Source organism: Candoia aspera, chromosome 9 (assembly GCF_035149785.1).
Source record: "Candoia aspera isolate rCanAsp1 chromosome 9, rCanAsp1.hap2, whole genome shotgun sequence".
Taxonomy (NCBI): Eukaryota; Metazoa; Chordata; class Lepidosauria; order Squamata; family Boidae; genus Candoia; species Candoia aspera.
In genome coordinates, this window is record NC_086161.1 from 2,289,084 (window position 1) to 2,313,446 (window position 24,363).

Consider the following 24,363-nt stretch of genomic DNA (forward strand, 5'->3'; position numbering starts at 1 on the left):
TGTCACACATTTCCAAAAGCTACCGAGGATATCATTAATCATGCTGTGGGCCTGAGCAAATAACGGCTTTGCAATCCTGCTGGAACAAACTCATCAGAAATGGCCTCTTGGCCATTTAAGAATGAACTTTCCTATAAGGGTGTGCATGCTTCAAAAATACTTCAGACCTTGTTCAAACACTGCATCTCCCTGCTATTCCTTAAAGCAGCTTGACTTTTTTCAAGCTTCTGTGTGAGCCTGAACAAATAATGCAGCTGTTTTAGGGATCTGACTCATTAAAATTAATGAAACTTTTACAGCAGCAGGGCTTTTTTCAGGTGCATCCAGAAACTTCACTTTTATATATTTCATTGCTTTAAATTTTTAATGTGTATTCTTAAAGAGGAATTGTCATTGAATGTTGTGAAGCATTTGTAGGCTTCCAGCCAGAAAGCAGAATACAAATCATGCAGAAAAACAGAAAGACAACTTTTTGTATAATTATTCTCAGTAATGAACATGAAAGACAAATAATTTCAAATACTGTAAAATGGTAAATTTTTCAGCCATATCAGAAAGACACAGATGGTTTGTTCCCATGTTTGCATGTATTTAGAAAAATCCACTGCAGTGGATTTTCAAAATCAATGCCCTCTTCCACAAAGACCAACCCAGGTTGAAAAAATTCCAAGCTCAGCAGCAGGAAGGGTCCCACAGAACCTTTACCACTTTGAGAGCAGCATCAGATGTCACCCAAACCTTTCCTCACAGCAATGCTGCAATGCACTGAACATTCACTCCTTAATACTTGGTTCTGCTGACCCACTTGGAAGCCAAAGCTGATAATAAGGGTAATGGAAAGATTCCTGGGACAGAACAAGAACATGTCAAATGGCATGAGCAAAAGCTGAAAAGGGCACGTCCAGATAGAACCTTCCCAGTCTCAGAGAATGAAACTGACCGCCTCACTCAGAATGCCGTGTTTTCACAGCTGCCTTACTATACCAAAGAAGCACTTTCAATAAGAGCATTAGCTGTCTACCCCATCATTTATTTATTTTAATAACTGACATTCTGTGTTTCTACTTCAGTAGCTAGCAACATTCAAGACAACAATTAAAAGCCAACTGCCAATAGAGTGCCCTCTGGCACTCTCCAGACTAAAGTATCTAGAATGCTCCTCATGGCTGGGAATTCTGGGAGTATAATTCCAATACATCTGGAGAGTACCCTATCAGATAAGGCTGCAGCGATGAATCATGTTCCTTCTACTGTACCATCCTGTAGTCTAAGCATCATTTAATAGCCAGAGGCTTTGCTCAGAAGCCATGTATCATTGCTCACTCCTTGGGAAAAGCACCTCCAAAAGAGGGAAGTCCACATGAAAATCAAGTCTCCAGATTTATTCATATAGCTCAAGCATGCAACCTAAAAATTTTGTAGATACGTCATCTCATTTGGAATTTGAACTATCACCGGGGTTAAATACCACCAGCATTCAAAAATTATTTTTTTCTTTCTCATGCTAATCAACTAATGCATTTGTTACACACCGTACAGTAAGCAATTACAGCCTTTTTGTTCCAAGTCGCTCATTCTAGATCCATTCCAAGTTCTATCAACAAAGAGCATGATATTCATTTGCAAGAGCACTGATAATAAAATGTAAATCTCATTGTCCATGGTGAGAAAGCCAGCCACCCTCCCCCGCCCGCTCTCACCATCTCATATCACTATTTCCTGTAACCCTTTGGGAAATGAAGGGATCTCATTACAATCCACAGGCTCACTGATCCGTGCAAGCAACAGAACCAGCAAGCAATGCAGAGATTTACGTAGCACCTTAACTCTCCTGCACAATTAATCTTCCCATTTAATTATAAAAGAGTTGAGAAAATAGGTGGGTGTGATCACCTCTCTGAGAATAAGGAACAGGAAAGCATTCCACAAGAACAAGGAAGGGTGCAAGAATTTCTGAAGTTTTCCTTGCACTCAGATCCTAACATTAAAATTACATTGATCTTTATTCTGGTCATAGACCAGCATGAAACCAACATCACTTTCTCACCAGACATGGTGCAAGAGCAAAGCAGAAAGCTGAACTGTACCAAGAGAACAACCCTGGGCTGCTCTTAGGACAACCAAGAACAACTGGACCCAGGCTGTTTAGACTCACCCACCCTCCAATCCTTCACAGGCAAAGGGGGGAAATTAACAATTTTCAATTTCATTTTACAGGAAACCATTGTTTGCTGTTCTTCAAGTGAAACAAACTCTGTGCGTGCGCGCGAACACATTTGCGGAAACACCAATTCCTGGTTTTCTGCTAACTGAAAGAGGAAACTGCTAATCTTCTTTCTTTCTTTCTTTCTTTCTTTCTTTCTTTCTCTTTCTTTCTTTCTTTCTTTTTCGTGTTCCATGAAAAAGAAAGAAGGGTACTATGGATTGGTGGGAGGACTGTTTGACAGTCAAAGAAAAGTCCTGTCCTTGAATGCCAGTTAACTCCTCAAGCCCACGGGATACATCCAATCCACAAGTTTTGCCTCTTGCACTTCTTCAATCAACTTTATCTCCTTCCTCCCACATAACTTCCCCAGCAGATTGCAGGGCGGTTGATACCCAGGCCTGTTCACTCTCTTTGGCTTAAGCTTTAGACGATACACAGACATGCTGGCAATCACAGACCCTGCCAAACGAGATTCTTTGCTTCTTGTGCAACAGTTCAATTCAACAGAATAAATTTGGCTGAAGGTAGCCAAAAGTAATTTTTTACAAGTTCATTCAAATAGAATGCAAAAAGCTAGATCAAATTAAGTGTGCGTTTTAAGTGTTGGGTTCCTTTCCTCAAAAGGGCCAGATATTTGTAAACTGTGAACAAGTACCATTTTCACATATCTACTACATCAACAAGTATTTATTTCAGCTACCCATATCTCCAAAATATAATGAATGACAATGAAAAATAGTAAGGTAAAAAGAAAGTATTTCAAATTCATGGTATACATCTTCAGGAGTAAAGAGGCAAAATTAAATTTTTATATGGCAATTCCATGTGGGATTAGATAAATGACCACATTTTAGGCTTATGGTCCACTAACTTCCTATGATTTCTAGTCCTGGAGTACATAATTGGAGCACACCACACTATCAAATCTAGAGAAACACTAAGAAGTTATGACAGACTCCAAGGACTTAACAATTATTGCATCAGCTAAGTAATACTTCATATTTCTCAGAATCCTATTATCACATTATATTTTGACAACCAGAAAGAATGAAAAAGATTTAAAGGAATTTAGGTCTTGCTGTTTTTCAAGTCTTGCAAAGAATACCATCAGAAAGTATCATATACTTTTGGCATTTACTCCAAAGTAACCCCCAGAGTAACTTACCATTTCCAAAAACAACCACTGGATTTCTTTAATTTTTTAAAACTGATAAACATGAATGAGTGAAAGATCTACATGACAAATGTACATATAAACCTATATGTTTATATATAAGACCACTTGGCACTGATGTTGCTATTAGAATGTCAATATTTATATTTATATAGCTTGAAATAAAAATGTAACAGTTCGCTCTTGACAAAACTTCCTGATTTGCCCATCGTGAGATACAAACTGTGGATAGTCCAGCCCTAACTCTATAGAACCTCGTAGAATTCCTGGGGTGCCCAGAAAAGAAAAATGTACTTTCACGGTTGATCTAGTTATGCTTTTAAAGTCTATTAAGAGAAGCAGGGGAAGAAAAGGGCAGATAGAAGACTATCAACACTACCATCAGCACAGACCATCCTGTCGTTTTGCCCATACTTTAATTTTCTTTGAGGTTTATCCAAAATGATCTCCAGCATCAGATAGTCATAATCATGCAAAAGTGAGTCTTACTTAACACTGAGCTCTGGTGCAGGAGTAAAAACCTGAGTCAAACTGAGACGTAATGGCTGCATTTATACAATAGGCCTGTTGTCCAAATACATCCATAAGCTACTATAGAACCTGACTGAGCAGGTTGTGTGAACCCAGTGAAAATATAATAGGAGCATGTGCCAACAAGGGAATACTCTGCAAAGATAGTGTCAATTTATAAATGCTTTCCCTAAAGCATCTACTTCTGCTGTTCCTAAGAACTATACAACAATCCTAAGAAACAGTTCTTCCTCACAAAGGAACTCCAATCTTTGTTCCCAAAATGACAGTCACTGAACTCTGAACCATTCTCTCCTTATAAATTTCACTTCCAGCCCACTTTAAAACAGAGCCAATCAAGCAAATCCAGACTGAGAACAAACTTATTTTTGGAAGATACGATACACAGTTAAAGTAGCCATACCTAAAACAGAATACTATATAAATTTGAGCACATAAATGGAAAGCCAATACCATGAGTTTTGATTTTCTTTCTTTTAAACAAACAGACCTCCTGAAATGAGTTGCCCAGTGCTCCTTAGCTCAGTGGAACAAGAAACTTACTATATACCCCATAATCGAGGACAACAGAATAATATGTAGTTAAGTTTCTTTAAATAATTTCTCCAAAGAGTTTTCAAGAATTAAAACAAGTTCACCCAAAACTGGAGCATCAAAGCTCCCTTTATGTTTTTGTAGTCTATAATTATTTTTAGAAGATAATTACTTACAACACCTATTCTGGCTTAATTTTTCTTATAATTTGCAGTATTGCAAGATCCACAAAGACATGACCAAATCACCTGACACAAAAAAATATTTTAAAATGTGCATTGATCACTGAATCCACAGCAAGCTGCTTTGGAAACAAAGCAATCTGCAGTGTGTGTGTGTGTGTGTGTGTGTGTGTGTGTGCATGCATACGTGTAGCAACTTGGGGTCAACCCATTTCCTCTAGCATTGGCATCCAAGTCAAAAACTGTGATTGCCAGAAATCCCCTTTCTCCTTTGATGGTTTGGCTGCACTGCATTCATGAAAACCCCCAACTCCAGCTCACTTTTCCTAACAAAGGGAGGTATGGTTTGTGAAAGTTTGATCACAGCTTCTGGGTGCCTCCCCATACAGGGACTAAGAAAACCCTGCTCTTCCCATTCCAGATCTGAAGAAGAAACGCACACTGTGTTCGTGTTGTCCAGAGCATCCACTGGTCTGCATACATCCCAGACGCTCAGCACCCAAAGGTCCTTCGCCCCATCTACCAACCCTTGCCTTTGGAGAAGAGGAAACCCCAGCAATCTCTACGGTTTCAAGGGGGGGGACGTTGTTCTTGCCTGCCAGAGCAGCAGAGGAAGAGAGCTGCCACATAATAGGAAGGAAGGAAAAACGTAGGCACTGGCATGACAAAGGAGGGGAGGGGAGTCCATTCTACTGGATAGCCATCAAGTAACTCTGCCCAGGATGGTCCAAAATTAACAGCTTCCCAATTGCCTGAACATTCAAGACTTAATCAGAGATAAGATCGAAGAAAAAGGAAAGGCCATTAGAGACCTGTCCAGCATCTCCCATCTATTGCTAAAAGAAATCTGCTCCAAAGAGCCTTGGTGTGGCCTTAGGGTTAAAAAATAAGAGGAGTGTGGTCAGGGAGTGTAGGGGTTGGGGGACAGGGGAAACATTTTAGTGCTTGAGGGATTATCTGTGGAACTCTTCCAAGAGCAATCAAAGGTCCTGCTCTATGGATCTGTTGAGAGGTAAATGGCATGCAGATGTTACTAAACTGTTTCCCACATACAACTTTTGCATCATTCTCATCTTTCTATTTACATCTTTGAATCAGACTTTGATTTCAGGAGTTTTCAAACTGCAGGGTGGAGCTCCCCAGGGCTCTGTAGGCAGCCTGCAGGAGTCCCAGTTTTTTAGAGAAACCCCACTGGGCTTCAATGGGCAAAATCAGAGCCCTGTCAAAACTCACTCGGCATTTTGCTCCTCATTTTGCCTATGAAAGCCCAATGTGGGCAGTTCCTTAGCACAAATATTGAGAATCCCTGTGATATGGAGGTTAAAATTATTAAAAGTGTAATTCTAAGCATTCCTTGCTCAGCCCTACTATAAATGACATCATGAACCGTGGACATGGAGAGGGAACCTCAAACCACTGATCATTTTAGGGACCTGCACTGCACCAAGGGTTTGCTGGCGCCCCATCATCCTATCCTCTTGACCTGGCACTTCTATATTCCAGGCTCCTTACAAGGACTAAGTAAAACACAGGAACGAATTGGCCACTCTTCTACCCACAAAACACTGCAGTAATTCTGTCTTTCAGCTCTTTTTTTCCCTTCAATGAAATAAAACCCCTTTGAGAAAAACAATCACAATCCCCTCCTGCCCTGTTTCCCCCCCTCCTTCAGCACACTGTGGGTCTTCTCCACGGATGGAAAAAGCCTTTCAAGAGACAATTAATATGCAAAGACTGGCTGCTTTTTCCAAAGCACACGAAAACCACCAAGCATCTCTTTTTAGTTTTTTTATTCACATGTTATTCACACCCTTTCTTTTCAAGGGTAAGATCATTCAATTTCACCAAACCAAGAGATGCCCATTTGTCAATATTTTGTAAACATGCACAAACTAGCTTATTTTGTTTAAATTTTTACACCCAACAAAGCAAAGCCAGTCACAGTTAATTCCCCAAACAAACATCTAATTCATATTTGAAAACTGCAAGAAAATGTATTTAAATATCAATATGTTAATGGGAATTGTTTATGAATGTTTGGTGATTTCTTCAAAGTGTTTATGGTTACAAAACACAGGACAATGGTAGTGATTTTAATACTAGGCATCATACAAGTGGTGAGGTTTCAGCAAGTAATTGTTTAGAATGACAGCCTGGGCTTTCGACAACAGATGCGAGAACTGAGGAAACCCTTGCAGAACCGGGATTTTTTTTTTAATTTCATGAATAAATTTCCATTTCCTGGAATTATTTTTCCATGCCATCTTTTCAAGATTACATCCCCCAGGTATGCTTATCTTGGAGTGGCCTTTTCCTTTCAGGTAATCATGGGCAGCTCATCTCCCTTTCAGTGAAGCAAGGGTGGCCACTCTTTTTTGGCTTGGGGCCACACTTCACATTTTTGGAAGGGGGAGAGTTGCAGTGTATGCAACAGCAATGGAAAGTAGACCAGCCGGTGTCACTCAAATGAGCGGGTCCAGGTCTTTGGGGGGTTTTCTCCTTGGAGACTGGGGGGAATTTAGCCATTTTTCAGCCTTACAGTTTCATGTATTTCATACATCGAAATGGCCTTAAACTCTACTGTTGATTTTCAGCAACTGTGGCTGGAAGACATTTAAATGGCCTCAGGTTGCCCACAGCTGCTTCTCATCAAACACATCATATATTTGATCTAAGAAATCAAAGTGTATGCCCAAAAATCTTAGCCCAGGGCTTAAGGAATCACAGGTTATTTTCAGCAATACTTCAAAATTAGATATTGCACCATCTCAGAGCTACAAACTTTTCAGAAGGACCTTTTCATTCTTCAGTTTCTCAAGTACTTGTTCTCCAGAAGAATGCCTTAGAAATCTGTATGCATCAAGAATCAAACCCAAGTAGTCCAGTAATCAGTTTCTAAAAGTAAACAACTAGAAGCTCATAAACGATACAGAAAAGGGTATGCTATCTTGAAGTATTCTATATCATTGTGAAAACAGTACATTCATACTACATTTGGATAGAATTATTTTTGTTTCTATCTATCTGCAACACTGATTTATCTTTCCTTTTCATGCAGAAATGAAAGGGGAATCAATGACACCTTCACCATTACACCTGACTACTAGCACTTTAACATCAACACTAAAAGACTCTGCCATCTGCCTTTTCATCCAATGATGGGAGGTCAAAGGGTGAGCTTAAACTCCTCTTGGTAACCATTCACCTTTAGCTACACTTTGAGACTGTATCTGTACAGTTCTGATTCAGTTTACATTCAAGTGGGTGTAAATATTTATTTATTTCGTATTTATTTATTTGATTTTTATGGCCACCCATCTCAAACAAGTGACAAATAAAAGCCATTACACAGTCAATTTTCCTAACATCAGCAAAATAAAAATCCAGAGTATGTTATTTTAATGTCCATAAATTTTAGCAAGAAACTATAGAAATAAACATGCTGCGCTAACCTAGATTAACAGTGATGAAATCCCAGTGGAGCTATTCTTAGATCATTCTTTCACTATGAATTAAAGCCCACAATTGCCAGATGTAATTCCTTTCTAGTCTTTTTTTTAGTGGAGTGTAAAACATTCTTATCTCATTCTTTTCAACAGAATACCATTATAAAAGGCACGATCTTTTGTCACACCACTACTCGGTAACAGAATCACAGCTTGCCAGTTCCCGGGTCTTCCAAGGATTCTATTTCCATTGTGTTTTGTAGGCTCATGTGTCAGCAGTCTGGCTCCAATCCCAATAGCCCTATGGAATGATTAGAAGAGGACCCTTGGTCTTTCAGATGTTCGCTCCACGGCCAATGGAAAGAATGGCACGTAGGCTCTGTGGCTGCAAGATCCCTGCACCTTCAGACGCTGCTCATACTGCTCAAGCCGTTTCATCAAGCGGCTCACTCCCCCCATCCCAACACTTTACACTTTCACAGCTCTCTACAGCTACCTCATCTCTCCACAGAGCAGAACCAGCCCGAAATCTAAACTTTACAATGCACTGCATTGCAATCTGCGCCAGTATGTTCTCATGGGGTGGGGTGCTCTTTTTCTTAATCACAGGTGTAGGGTTACCAGATCCCCTCATGTCCTCCTCCTGGCAGGTGTAGCCTAAAAGTCAAGTATTGCCTGGCTTTTTGAGTGTCTTGTGGGGGGGTTTTTTTGGGGGGGAGACTGTTTTCACTACAGTAGTCATTCAAACTTTCATGTATTGTGACCTTGTAAATTGCCTGCTTCTTTTTTTCCCTCACCTGTCAACAGCCTAGATTTACATTATGTAGTCCCTGATTCCAGCACAGTAACTGGCTTCAATCCAGCCCCTAATCAACCAGCACTGTAGTCTGTAGATCACGTGACTCATCGTATGTTTCTATGGTGAAATTTGAAGAGTGTGTCATCATTGATTCTATATTATCACCGCCATATGTTCTTGAAAATACAGGTTTATTGGAAAAATATTGCAATTAAAAAACCAGTCTTTCTGATGCTGGATAAGGTAATTTCATATACATGTAGGCCTAAGAACATTTTTTTAAAGTTTTTCACTATAATTTTTGTCATGGATGCTAAGAAAGTTAAACAGTTAGTGTGTCTTCCTTTTCCCCCTCCGTGTCCTCCTTCACCTGTTCAGATATCTGGGATCCCTGCACAGGAGAAACCATCTGCAAGTGTAAACAAAACACTGCTCTCTGGTATAAATGAAGAGGTCTTAGAATTTTTGTTGGATTTTTGAAGATGGTTCAAGCTACTGAGGTGTAATATTAAAATATAATCTCTTCTGGTGAATTATGAATAAAATTAATGTATACTGATACTCAGTTACTGATAGTCAAGTGTACATAACATAGATACATTTCTGCATAAGGCTGAAAAAGCAACTCAGATGGATTAATCCTGAAATCAAGCACTAATCTAGTAGCTAGACTTGAATATTTACTCTTTCATATTAACCTGAGAATCAGAGCCAGGGGTTGTCAAACTCCGTCACAGCTGGAACTTCCTAAACAAAGAAACTGGCTTCCCTGTAAGATACTCATTTAGGAAAAATCATTGCCAAATTCAGCACAATGGAAAGTTCAAATTCCCTATGAGGTTTCATCATTCCTTTTTCAGCCTTACAAGACATCACACATTGTATCTTCTTAGCTGACTAGAACTAGGGCTAGACACAATATTCCAAGTCTGGTGGCACCATGGTGGTTTTACTGTCCCTTTCCTAAGGATCCCTGGACCATTCTCAGAAGTACTCTGCATGGAAGGTGCCTCTTGAAACTAAGAGCACAAAACACCAAGGATTATGCTGAGAAATGCCCCAAACAAAAATTATGTAAATGTTATAACCAACATAAATGACCAAAGAAAGATGCAAGAAAAAAATGACCATATGCAGGCCAGACCTACACAATTCCATTTGAGACAAGTAACCATCATTGTATGTCTGCAATATGTCTTGCAACATCAGGAGGACGTGCTGCCAAAACTAGGCAGGCCATGGGGAGCAAAAGCAGACTTTCTTTTTGTTGCAATTGACCTTTTAACTTTAGGCTTCAAGTCATAATTGCTTCTTTATATGTTATTCTAGTCTATAATATACCTTTATACTATCTTTAGGCATAAAGTGTATAGTTTTACCCAAACTTTACAAATTCTCATGCTTTTCACAAATTTTATATTCACTCTAGTGCATAAAATATTTTATTGTATTGGTATCATGATTTTACAGTTTGTGTTAGTGATTAAACCTTTTTAGTCAATTTTTGGCTACACTATTATTTCACTGAGATGGCTGCAATCCTGTTTTCCAAAGCTTTGTTTTGCTGGTTGATGACCAAAATAAATGAACTTGACTTGACCTGACCATCTTTCTTTGGTTTAAACTACACCAAAAGGGAAGGAAGGAAAGAAAGAAAGAAGGAAGGAAGGAAGGAGGGAGGGAGGGAGGGAGGGAGGGAGGGAAGGAAGGAAGGAAGGAAAGAAAAGAAAAGAGAAAAGAGAAAAGAGAAAAGAGAAAAGAGAAAAGAGAAAAGAGAAAAGAGAAAAGAGAAAAGAGAAAAGAGAAAAGAGAAAATCAAGGTTATGTTGGCTACCACTGCCATTCGCATTCCTATCAGAAATATGACTGCTCCAGATAACACTAAAGCAGAATTATCAAGCTTCTCTACTCATCCAAGAGCTAGTGCTACTTCACATCTGCCAGGGCAAAAGCAGCGCTGTCCGGCTGCAATCATGTACTGGGAAACACCCTTTGAACTCAGTCTTAATCCTTCCCATCCAAGTGCAGTGTGGTCATGGAAGCAGTCCGAGCCACGGATATGTTTTGTTTTGTCTTAAGGTTACAGTGTAGTCCCTGGCCATTTTTTCAGACTGATTCTGACCTCTGCATTGTAAACTGAAAGGCAGATATAGATAGATACTCAAGGTTCCAACACTTAGCAGAGACTTTGTGATACAGTGACAGATGCAGTGTATTAAAAGCATTTGAAAACCTGCCATTTGGCACTCAGAGTAACATCAAAGGCAAAGTCACTAATGAACGGCTGCAAGAGAGAAGCAGTGTTTCAACACAGAGAAAAGGCTATAATAACACCACCAACAAATCCCAACTCATTTACATTACTCTATATTAACAAGGGTTTTAAGATTCGGCACTGATTTCCTCCGACAAAAGGATCAGAACTACTGCAAATCTGACCATCACATTTCATTCCAGGGGTCTGAATATCTAACAAAATAAAGACAGCTATCAGCACAATCCAATCAGGGCTTCTGCACAACTAAAACCTCACTCTAACGATGGGTGATGCTACTTCCCACACTGAAAATATTTGCAGACAGGCATAAAGATTCGAGGGAGACCGACCAGAAGCCATTCCCATTCCCATAAGAAAGCCAAGAGGGTTCCGTAGACTGTGGGTCCTACCCTTCATGTCATTTGCATTAATCTATTGTGCTTCCTTTCATACATTTCCACTTATTTAACCTGACACAGGAACACATTTCCTAACAAGAAAATGACTCTGTAGAGGGCTGAACACCTTGTAAATGAAATAATCCAAGTTACTTGTTGTACATACGAACTAGCCTTGATAAATTAGCCTGAGATTCTGTAGCCCCTAAGAGGGTATCCCGGAGGCCGCAGACTGGGTTTCTCCCTCCATGTCAGTGAAAGCACTCCCATCCCCTATAGAAATCAAATGTTTGTGAACCTGCCCCACCACCTCCAAGACCCTTTGCTGGCACTCGTAACGGAAGCCTAAGAGAGACCTTCGTGCCAACCTTCTGTGCCACGTCTGATGTTTCTCAAGCCCCTCCCCCTTTCAACAGCTAGGAGCGGGAGAGGAATAGCGAACACCTCCTCCGCTCTGTCACACCGTGGCCAGCAGCACAGAATGGTTCAGCAGCCCCTTCCCCGAGGGTCCTCCACTGGGACTGAACGCGATGCAGCTTCTCTCATACCCCACGTGTGACAAGGCAAAGAAAAACCAATAAACCGTGGAACCCCACACAATGCACTATGACACCGCCAACTGAGCTAGCATTATCACATTATGTCCGCTGATATTCAGTTAATTAAATATGTTTGAAATTCCTTCGTCTCACTCAATTTGGGGAAACACGACTATAGTTTTGTGCTATGTTTTGTAGACATTCAACCATAGCATAAACTTGCTCATATAAGGCCTAAGGAGCCATAGTAATAACAGCAACACATCCACGTGGAAGAATATCAGTCCACAAATTGAGTGCTTTTACCTCATTTCTTTTAACAGCCCTGCCCTATCTCATAATTATTCCTGATAGCCTAGTTGAGAATGAAGGGAGAGTAAATGTTTTAGCAGATCCATGTCTGCCATGGAGTATAAACTTAACCCTCAATCATATATGATACTCTCTTAACTGCAATCCATCACGGATGACTCATACATGGAAATATGACTTTGCACAGATCATTTTTCTGAATCTAGTCAACCTACAACCCAAATGGAAGGAGAACAAGAAATCAAATACCGATAGGAGGTGGCGGGAGGGGGGGAGGAGAGAAAGAGGAGGAGAATGCTGATTCCTGAAACCCGTTTTATCCTCTCCCCCAGTGCAAGCTAAATATGATCAGGATGGCAGCATTTGACTGCACTCAGAGGACAGGTGCATCCATTCTGACAAATTTAGGAGCTCCTGCAACTGTAGATAAAGATATCAGACAACTTTATTCTATTGATTCACTAAGAGTGAGATAAAGAACATGAATGATGTACATACAACCAATTTCATTGTACAATTAAACATAAATTTGTCTAGAATGTATAATGGCACTTCAAATTTATGCTGGAAATGTGAACAACAAGAAGGGATATTTTACCGTGTTTAGTGGATGTGTAAAAAAGCAAGAAAATGTTGGATTCAATACAGACACTGATTCAGAGGATTTTAAAGATTAATCTACGATTACCATTGAGACCAGAGGTTTTTCTTTTGGGATTGATGGACAAACAGTTGAAAAAAAAGTCATGGAACTTTGTTTTTGTACATGATAACTGCAGCGAGATTATTGTATGCACAAAGATGGAAAGGTTTGGCAATACCCACAATGGAGGAATGGTTGGTGAAGATGATGGAACCTGCTGAGATGGTAAAATTGACTTCTTTGATCAGAGAAAAGACAATATCTACATTTATTGCTGACTGGAAACCACTTATGGGCTTTTTGCATAGAACAGAAAAAAATGAACTTATGATTTATGGTTTTGATGCTTAGACAGGATACAGAAAGAAGAGAGTTATGTTGTAACCACAGAGTAAGAAGTAAATTTATGATTGTACTTATAACTGCTGTAAAAATCAGAAGCTACTTCTATATTTTTTCTTTTCTATTTTTTCTTTTCTTGCACTTTTAGCTGTTTCTTTCTTTCTTTTTCTTTTCTTTTTCTTACTTTATATTAGTTTGTATTAGTTTTTATCTTCCTTTTAAAATATCTTTAATAAAATTATATACAAAGATGGATGGATGGATATTAGGAGCCCTGTGGAATTTAAAACAAAACAAAACAGAAACAGGAATCTAGTTTGAAAGACCCTAGAATTTTTCCAGCTCCTAAATGGTATATATACATGTAAAGTGCTTTGTAATATTTGCCTCATTCATCTGAATTCTCTAGAAAAATATTCTTCTTTTAGAACAAAATACACTTTAAAAGCTACAAGCACACCAATAAAACAGAAAATCCTGCATAATTTCAAATATCTTTGGTAATCAGTAAACCAAGGGATAGCATTCCCTAAATCAATAAAATTGGGTTTTGTCTTATGGGATGGTTGTTTGCTCCTTCCTTTAGATCAGTGCTGCCCAAACCTGTGTAAATTACCCAAAATTGGGTAAAAGGTTTTTCTTTGGGTAGGCACACAAACCCATTACCCAATCACAACAGGGACATTTAAATTGACTTAAAGTGTTTTACCTACCTTGGGTAAAAAGGACTTTCTGATAAGCAGTTTTGGGTAATGAAGGAAAAAAATTGGGAAGCATTGCTTTAGACCAATGGTAGCAGATACAACTTCTTCTCTCTCCTCCCCATCTATTGTTTCTTGTCTCGTGCCACCCAACTCATACAAAGCCACACCAGGAAAATGTAAATATGTGCTACAACTTTTTTAATAGCAAACCCAAAGCAGAAGACACATCATCTGTAATAGCCTTGAAATAAATGTATACACACATAAGTAAGTATGTATGTATCTGGGGTTAGACAGAAAAATATAAAGGCAATTCTGTAATCTAAAGATAGCTACAGCCATGAATGCTTTAAAATACTGGGATAGCATTAAATTAAGTGTCCCCTTAAAAGTCAGCTGGTCATGAATGAGATCTTCAAGTCTGCATGTCAATATATCCAAGTATCTCTGTCACTTAAGAATACACAGAGTGCTCAACACCAACATGCAAAGAGAGGAGCCATCTGCTTTATCTATAAATTAAAGGCTGGCATTACAAAAGAAATGCTGTTTTATTCTGAAAACTACCTTCTGGTGTCAGTATCCCTGAACACAGAAAATGTAAACAAAAGGGAAATGATTTTGAGAGTCTGCTGGGAGCAGAGGGGTGATCACAGCTGAGGCTACAGCCCTACTGAAGGCTTCACCACCACCACGTCACATCATCATCTATCTCCTATTCAAGAACATAAGTATATAAGCAGTGCCCTGCTGGATCGGACCCCTGGCCCACCTAGTCAGCAGTCTGTTTTCACAGTGGCCAACCAACTACACAAGAAAGACCCCCAGTCACCCAGCAGATGGCCTTCAAAGGCAGTCATACTGGCATCAAGGCTAATAACCATTGACATTTCTGCTTTCTTTACCCTACTGTAAATAAGAGTCAGACCTCTTCTCTTAATTACATCATGAGCTTGATGGACTGCTCATTCACTACTCTGCCTTGCCTTTCCTCTTTTCTTTGAAGCCATTCCCCTCCCCAAGACAGATGGCCTAGCATCGTTCAAACCAGGACTCTTGCTCTCTGAGTACTTTATTATACATTTTATTGTAAACCGCCCAGAGTCCCCATTGGGGGAGAGGGACGGTAATATAAATCTAATTAATTAATTAATTAAATAAATTGCTTCTCCCCCAACCCCCCATTTCATCTGGTTCAGTAAAAAACTTCTGCTCAGGAAGTGTGTGTGTTCAATTGCACAATCATTAGTACCCTTAACAAGTCTACCACATACATTTTTGGGTCTCTGAAAGTATGATGAAGACAGTGTGTCACAATGTGAATTGTTAAGAACACAGTTGGATTTGGGGTGGTAGCACAGGAAGAATATTGCCTTATGCTGTACATCGTTCCCAACATGTGGAAAGTGGACACAGAAACATGGAGAAATGGTACCATCAGACCAGCCCCCGTTTTCTTCCTCTCACACAATGGGTAATATATAGAACCCAGAACTATATCTTGTGTCTACATTGGTTTTCAAGCATTACGATGAAACACAATAAAGGTCCTGTCCAAAGGTTTCTTTTCCGCATTTGATGAGAAACCTATGACTGAGAACAGAGAGAGGTAGTGTGCTAACTCCAACAGCATCGGGAGGGCAACTCCCTGCAGCAAGAGGCATGCTGAACTTCGTCTAGGCTGCCTGCACAATTTACAATCCTGGAAAACAAGCATTCTTTAAAACTGAATCATCACAACATGCATATTTTCTCCGTATCAGCTAACCTTCCTCTCCTACAAAACCTCTTCTGTATCTATCTCCCAAGTTCTTAAAATCATCTAGAAGCTGACACATCTAGTGACCTCTCTATTACTGCAGATGCTGACTGCAGTCAGGAAATCAGAAGACGCTTAATCCTTGGGAGAAGAGCAATGACCAATCTCGATAAAATAGTTAAGAGCAGAGACATCACACTGACAACAAAGGTCCGCATAGTTAAATCAATGGTGTTCCCCGTAGTAACATATGGCTGCGAGAGCTGGACCATAAGGAAGGCTGAGCGAAGGAAGATCGATGCTTTTGAACTGTGGTGCTGGAGGAAAATTCTGAGAGTACCTTGGACTGCAAGAAGATCAAACCAGTCCATCCTCCAGGAAATCAAGCCAGACTGCTCATTTGAGGGAATGATATTAAAGGCAAAACTGAAATACTTTGGCCACATAATGAGAAGACAGGACACCCTGGAGAAGATGCTGATGCTGGGGAGAGTGGAGGGCAAAAGGAAGAGGGGCCAACCAAGGGCAAGGTGGATGGATGATATTCTAGAGGTGACGGACTCGTCCCTGGGGGAGCTGGGGGTGTTGATGACCGACAGGAAGCTCTGGCGTGGGCTGGTCCATGAAGTCACGAAGAGTCGGAAGCGACTGGACGAATAAGCTAACTAGCTTTAATGTAATCTATGTTTAGCGAAAAATATGTTGGCAATTCTTAGGTGCCAACATATTGGGATTTTTTTCCATCTCTTCTTCCCAGTCTTCCAAATAAAATTGCAACCCAATAATGTCCTATTAAGGCCAACCTTTTGAATCACAGCCTCTCTTCAGCCACCATTCTCCATCCTGCCAATAGTGTTGGGGCCCTAGTGACAGACTCCAGGAGACTCTGAAATTTTTAGGACATCCTATTCCCCATCCCCTGAAAACAGCTCCATAGGAACTCAGTGGTTTGTTTACTTAAGTAAAAAAAAAAAGTGTATCACAGAGTGACTGTAGCAAGGGATCCACAGGGTGTGGTAAAAAAACAAGATGGCAGCTGCAATGGTGTGATCAAAGCTCTGCTTGTTTTTTTGTGTGTTTTTAATGTTTTTTTTTTACCATATCCTATGGACACCCCTGGATAGCAGTCAGAATTTCACAGTAGTATATATAAAATGTACAACTTTTATTTGATAACAAATAAAGCAGCAAGATCAAAGTTTTGCAACAATAACATTTGGAATGAATGAAGACCAGCATCAGCGATACAGTCAGTTTAATTAATGCATCAGTGTAAGCACAGACTGCAATGGGATGAGATAATGAAGCAAAGGCTAAAGGGAAGAATCCCACTGGCTTCTCAGTAAGGTGTTTGTGTTTTGCAGACTGTGATTCACAAAAGCTTATGCAACAATGGATTTGTCACTCTTCGAGGAGCTGTTTGTTGTCTCCCTGACTGTAGCAACAGCAATTTTGATTTAGGTTTGTAATTCTGGTTACAACAGTGAGGTATCCCTTATTCCCATTAGCTTTTTGATTTGCCCATATTGTGAGAAGTGATTGATCAGTACTAAGCAGCTGGGTGCATATAACATGCTGAACATGATTGCTGAATTAATATGCTTTCTGGGTTTACACAATACCCTGAACCATAAACGAACTAAATGGACAAAAAGCTAAGCCAGAAAAAGATAACCAGATGCTAGATCTAACTGACTGGCTAAAAAATGTTGTCTGAAACCTGCCAGTGTGCAGCAAACTCTGTACAATAGGTTGACCATGGGTAGCATATCAACCACCTTGCACCCAGTGGAGCAGATAACGTCAAAGAACTACTGTTGACTTGATAAGAAGCAATGGATTCAACTATTCCAAATAAATGATCAGCAGCAACAGATGATCCCTCCAAGTTTCCCAGCTGATGTGCTTAGGGGGGCTTCTGGGTGGAATAATCCATGTGAAGATCGCTTCTAATCAGGGTCCGTGCAACAAGGAGACTCATGACCACTCTGTTCCATTTTCAGCTTCCCCAAATAGTATAAGAGGATTGGGGGGAGGGGGCGTCTCACCCACGCTCACAGATGAAGTGGCAATGTTGCCCATGTAAACAACCATCGAACAGTAAACTAATTCCTGTAGAAACTAGGACTGCAACACGGTGTAATAGGACACAATTCGAACACAGGGTGCGATGCACAGTGCACAGCTGCAGCAGGCCCTTACCTGTATCAGGTGGGTCGTGCACCAAGCATCACTCTTGGGCAACAAGGGGGCCTTTGGAGTTACTACAACATTGCAAGTACATGGCACTGAAGGTTATGGCATCGAATGGAAGACAGGCACTGATATATCACACGCGAGCTCACCTGGCAGGGGGTAAACCCAGCCCCGAGTGGGCAAGTCCAGGCTGTGCATATCCGCAAGGGAGAGAAAGGGGCATGGCTGAGAGGTCCCCTCGCTGGTCCTGCCCAGGAAGGGCGATTTGGGGGTCACCTCTCCGGCCATGTCCATCAAAAGTTGGCTGGTGGGTCACCACCTCTCCAGCCCTACCCATCAAAGAAGCAAGTTGGGGGGCCACTCGCTGGCCATACCTGTCAAAGCAGCCAATGCAGGGGAGGCACAATTCAGGGCCGAGGGCCTCTTTCGGGAGGGGGCCAGGTGCCCAGGTCTTTGCTTGCCCAGCTGTTGGGTGCCACGGGGCTCAGGGGCCCGGCGGGGCCCTGCTGACGCCAGAAGGACCGTTTGGGAGGGCGGGAGGGCGCCAGGCGACCGTTGACAGGCCCTTCGTGCACTCCCTTGACGGAGTCGCCGCCAGGCTGCCAACTGGCCCCGGGCAAGCGGGCGCCCCGGGCAAGTTGGCCCCGGGCAAGCGGGCGCCCCCAGGGGTTCAGGTGCCCGCAGTGTACGGAAGGGGGCTCGCCGGGCGGGCGGGCAGGCAGGCGGGCGCCCGCTCGGGGAAGCTCCAGCGGACGCTGGGCGCGGCGCGAGGACAGCAGCAGACGAGCCTAACGGCATTTCCCGCCCGGGCGCCGCGGCGCTCTGATTGGCCGAGGCAGCCGTCAACCACTCCCCGCTCCCGCCCCGGCCCGGGCCCGGGCCCGGGGCTCGCGCGCGCGGCTGCCCCGGCGGCGGCGCGCGCCTTCCTCGGGCTTGCGGGGCGGGCGGCGAGACCCAGGCGGGGCGGGCGCGGGGACGCGCGTCGTTCCCGACGAGCCCTTGTTTTGTGGGGGGGTTCCCCCGTAGGTGGCGGCCGTTTGCGCGCCTTTGCTCCTGCGCCCCGCCTTCAGACCTTCGCCTTCGCGGGGTTTTCTTCCCGCAGCTCGGCGCGCATCCTCCTCCACCCGGCTCGGCTCGGCCTCCGCCGCCGGCCCCGAGCCCCCCGCCCCGGCTTTCTCTCGCCCATTCCAGCAAAGCTCCTTGCAAAATACAAACCGCCTCTCCTCGGTTCCCACCCGGGAATTCGCCGCCGCCCCCCGCCCCCCGCCGAGCAAGGTGTGCGCTTCTGCCAGCAGCAGGGATAATTAATTAAATTGCAGATAATTGGACGCGAGGAAACGACAACAGCGCGTGTACGTGTTTGGGCCGGCGGGCTGAAGACGTCGGCAAGCCACCCGGGGGGCGGGGGAGGCAGCCCGCGCCCCTTCGCGGCGGCACATCAACACCCTGCCCGCCGCCGCCTCCCTCCATTGTCTGCAGCCGGCGAGAGGCACCGGCCCCGGCGCGGCGCGCGGCAGGGGTGCCGGAGAAGGGGCTCGCCCGCGCCCCGCACCCGCACCCGGACCCGAAGGATGCGGCGCTGCCCCCGCGGGGCCAGCCGTCGCCGCCGCCGCGCGCCCGCGGTGCACGCCCTTTCCAGCCCCCCGCCCCGCTCTCGCCTGTCAAACTGCGCGGTCCGCGGGCCGGCTCCCCCCGCGCCGCAGCCCAGCATCCCGCCCCACCCCCGGCCCCAGCCAATCCCTCCGTTCCGCCTGCTCTTTTGAACGCGCCCGGCGTTGCCTAGGAGCGGGGCACCGCCGAAGCGGCCCGCCGGGGCTGGGGCGCGCCGGGGCTTCCCCCCACCCCCCCGCCACGGGCCCGCCCGCGCCCGCGCCCTCGGGCCGGCGTCCCTGCGCTCCGCTCTGCAGACCGTTAGCAGCCGGGGGAGGCGCGGCGGCGCCGCTCTCCCACCCGGGCCCCGCTCGTTGTTTACGCGCAGGATGCCCGGGCGGCTCTCGCCCCCCAACCCGGCGGGAGGGCGTCCCGGGCGGCCCCGCGGTCCGCGGGCTCTGCCCCCCCGACGCCCGCCGCGAGCGCCCCGCCAGCCAGCCTCGCCGGCACGCTCGCGGCCGGGCAGGGCGGGCAGGGCTGCCGGGGGGCGCGCGCGAGGCGGCGAAGCGGAGGGGCTGCTTGCGCCTCGCCTCGCCTCGCCTCGCCCGCCCCGCGGTCTGCCCCGCGCCCCCCGCCCCGAAGGAGGGAGCGCCCCGCCGGCGCACGGAAGCGGCGGGGGCGCCCGGGGGCAGCCCGCGCCAGCAGCCGCCGGGCTGGGAGCCGGGCGCCGGCGTCGCCTCCGTTCGCAAGCCCCGCGCATCCGGAGAATAAAGCGCAAACTGTACCTGCGGTCCCAAGAAACAGCCAAGTCCAGACGAGGTCCGTGCTTTGAAGCATCGTCACCGGCCGGCTGCCGCGGAAGTGTCGCTGCATATATATAGAGAGAGACGTATCTTTATAGGCAGAGCTCTTCCTATTATTCTAGGATGGTATATTTTCCCCTTCAATAAGAACCTGGGCGGGTCGACACGGGAGATGCGAGGCAAGGAGGCGGGGGGGAAAAAGGGGGGGAAAATGTCCGGAATGGCGTGCGCGAGAGCAATAGCTCTACCTATGCAGATCTGCCTGTCTGTCTGTCTGTCGGGAGAGAGAAATTAGTGTTATTTTGTCCAGCGGCTTTCGAGCTGCTCTCAGGAGCTGATCAGAGAATGAGTGACAGTCCCAGCCTCAGCACGCGGGCAGGGCGAGAGATCCCTGCGCTGCCCCGGCTTTGGCGAGGGAGGGAGGCAGGGCGGGCGCGGCACCGCACTGTGTTCTTCCACCGAGACTGGCCACCGAAATAGTTCAGTGCAATAGGCAGCATCCAGGAGGATGGCGGGGCGGGGGAGAGAAAGACGAGGAAAAGCAGGCGCAACTGCCTAGAAAAGGTGGACTGGCTGGCTGGCGGAGGATCTGGATTCCTTCCCACTTAAAAAACATAAATAAATAAGGCTGGGTTTCCCCCTTCCCTTCCTCCTCCTCCTCCTTTTAATTTTCCTCTTTGCAGAAAAATGTGCAAATTTGCACGGATTTCTTTCTACTGTGGTTAGAAAAATGCCAGTGCATATTTTAAAAACTTGGAAGGGCTCTGTGTGTGTGTGTGTGAAATAGTAGCCATAGTTGAGGATGGTTTTCTCTCTCTCATTTATCCCTGAAAATGTAAATACAAGCAATGTTTTTACTTTATGGTCTATATGAAACATATACAACTTTGAACACATTAAAACTGGAGAACCCAAAGGAAAACCCAACCAGCTTGGCCAAATATCAAAGCCACAGCAGCCAAAGTTTGGGCTTGGGGTTGCAGAGATCTAGAAACAAAACTCAAGCAATAATGTTTAGAACAGCAGGGATGGGCGACCATGTCCAAATTAGACTCTCAACTGCTGACGTTGAAGAAAATGTCTGATCTCAAGACACTTGGGAGGAAAAATAGGGTAACCAGCTGGAGCCCTGAAGATAGATTTCAAAGTACTTGTTTTATGAAAGAGGTTCCAGAACAGCCTTGCCAGCCTGGGAATCTTCAGATGGATTGGGACTACAACTCCCAGAATTCCTGGCCAGGCTAATGGACTGCTTGTACATGGAGCTACCAAGTTGGGGAATTTCCTTCGACATTACCTGTTTCAAAATCCATGGATTTGTGCTTAGATATAGCAACCTAGGTAGAAGCAAGGTAAATGCTAGAAAAAGTGTCCCTGAATAAACAAGAGTTCTGGGTTGCTTCTGGAACCTTCATCCAGGAAGCCAGCAGTCTTTAGCACAGTGTTTCTCACCCTTGGCGACTTGAAGACGGGTGGACTTCAACTCCCAGAATTCCCCAGCCAGCATTGTCTTCAAGTCGCCAAGGTTGACAAACACTGCTCTAGCAGAACTGAACCAAGTATGCTGAAAACAAGTAAGGGACAGCCGTTTCCCACGGGCGGTCGACTTGGTTTTCCTACGCATAACAGATCCTTGGATTCTCTTCCAACTCGGTGCCGAAGAGTGGCAATGAAAGGCACAGAACTTCCAATGACAGGAGTTAAGAGGGACCGGGAGCTAACCAGAAGAAGAGTGTGTCTGTCTTCTCATTTGTGTCTGCTGGAAGGTAGAACAACTCCATATGGCCCATCTTCTTAACGTACTTCAGAAACCAAGACGTTTCACTCACGACTAAGTCTTGACATCTTCTCATCCAAGATGCGTTTGATAGCCAGCAATCAAATGAGATTTTAAGGAAAAGATTAGCTACATCCATCCGCGGGGTGAAGTATGGAAAAGCAATGTGGCTCTCCTCCAAAAATTTAATTATTTGAATGTATAAGCCTTTCGACTCCAATGGCCTTGGATGCCCAAAACCAAAGTATTGTTTGGCGCAGTTTAGTTGATCCTGTTTTATCTCAGTCCGGCCAAGAGATCGATTCAGAAAGGGCCAAAGGCACTTCCTTTTCCACACAAGCGACCAGGGCTTCTGCTTGTAGCCATTAATGCAAAAGACCGAACCGGGCTGCTCAGAGTTGGAAAATAATTCCTGTGAAAAGCCTGAAAGTCTGCGGTACGTACAGTACCTTTGCAAAAAAAAAGTCCTATCTTACTTGCAGCTTTGTTGAAACCATGGCTAGAAACACAGTCTTCAGAAGTTCAGCTCAGCCTGTGCGTTTCTGTCTCTCTCTTTTTAATTATTCAGAGAGCCACCCAGGAGAGGATCTGCGTGAAGATTTTGTTGTGGTAGTCTCATAAAAGACAAAATTTAGAAAGGGAGAGGAAGACACAGAAAGAGAATAAATTAAAGGTGCTTGAGGTTGAATTAATTGGAGGGAAGCGGGGAACCCAATTATTTTCCACCAGTAACTTCATTTTGTCTAAAATACTAGAAAATACTTCAGATGAAAACGCCCCTTTGTCATAACATGCAACGTAATTTGAGATGATTAACTGTTCTTTCTGTTTAAAAAGCGGCTTGAAAATGCAGGTAATTGTTTGCTTTTTGATTGCCAAGGGAATAATCAGAACTGCAAGATGGCATGTCAAAGAGAGCAGACTGACAAGTGTAAACTAATTTACACATCTTATTAAACATAAATTATTTTAAAAAAGCAAAATAAAAATAAAAATCAGAGAGGGAACTGTATAAATAGGCAAAGCACGAGGCCAGCTGCACGAACTTTTATCTCCTGCTGAAATACTTCAGAGCACGTGAATGGGAAATCCAAATGACACAACCTTGTTCATATGCTCCTAATACCTCTGGTGAGATCACCACCTTATTGCTGGGGCTGGGATTTGCACACTGCACTAAGCTCTAAGGCTGTTTCTGTGGTTTTAGCATGCTGTGAAACCCAGCCAATTGTGGCCCATAAATCATGATTTATGGCTTAGAACAGAGTCTCCCAGCCTTGGCACACACTCCTGAGATGTGGACCAACTCCCAAAATTCCAATTCCCCCAATTGTGGGAACCTAAATCTGTAGATATGGAAGGGCACAATGGTTGGCTTAGCACAATATATAAACCAAGATAGTCATGGTTAAAATAAGCTATGGTATAATGCAAGATGTGGATTGTCCCCACTTGTACTTAGTTATAGCCTAGCTTTCAGGTTTCTATTCATCACAATCCATGGGAGCAGAATATCTCCAAATATTTTCCACCTTCTAGCCTTTTCAGCCACCAGTAGACAAATAAGAGAAAGAAAATCCTAAGCCATCTGCTGCTCCCCAACCTTCTTCATCCTTCTGACTGTTATTCATGGGAGAAAAATGCATCATTACTTTGTTCGTACGGTGAAGCTGCTGGCTTTCAGAGTGGGTATGACAGAGGGATGGTTCCCAGCTAGCTGACCCTTCCTCAAGGGTCAAGACGTTGGCCACAATGATGTGATCAAAGTTCTGACTGGCTTTAATGGGCATCGACTGCAATGTTGTGGCCACCACCTTGACTTTTTTGATCACACCTTGTGGACACCTCTGTACAGCTTTGTGGAGAGGGTTTTACTTGTCACAACTGTAGTTAGTGTAACTTTTTAGCCAGGAAGAACAGAGGGCTTCTGAAACACAGACCACCTATTAACACTCCTTTTGTCCATCTGGACATATTTGTTTGTTTATCTAAACAATCTATGTAGCCTCCCAGCTCATGAAGGTGACTCCTGGGGGCATGCAGAGATTAAACACCAGAAAAACAGTAACACAGTTTGTAACATCAATATTCAAAAACCACGCCAGGAGTCAAAAAACCCGTTCCCTCTCAAATCACTACAACAAAATTAGCAGACAATGGGGCTTGCTTAA

General features: G+C 44.1%; 1 protein-coding gene across 3 annotated transcripts in view; it reads right to left on the reverse strand.

Annotated features, from left to right (window-relative positions):
* Window positions 1-20,510, reverse strand: part of NCAM1 (neural cell adhesion molecule 1) — a 176,531-nt gene extending 156,021 nt beyond the window's left edge. The window contains exon 1 of one of the 3 annotated variants that reach the window (XM_063311500.1): window positions 20,398-20,510. In XM_063311500.1, coding sequence (XP_063167570.1) covers window positions 20,398-20,485 — 88 coding nt within the window. In that variant the 5' untranslated portion in view covers window positions 20,486-20,510. The remainder of the gene's footprint in view (window positions 1-20,397) is intronic. The other 2 variants (XM_063311498.1, XM_063311499.1) reach the window with 2 other exon arrangements.
* Window positions 20,511-24,363: the final 3,853 nt, after the last annotated feature.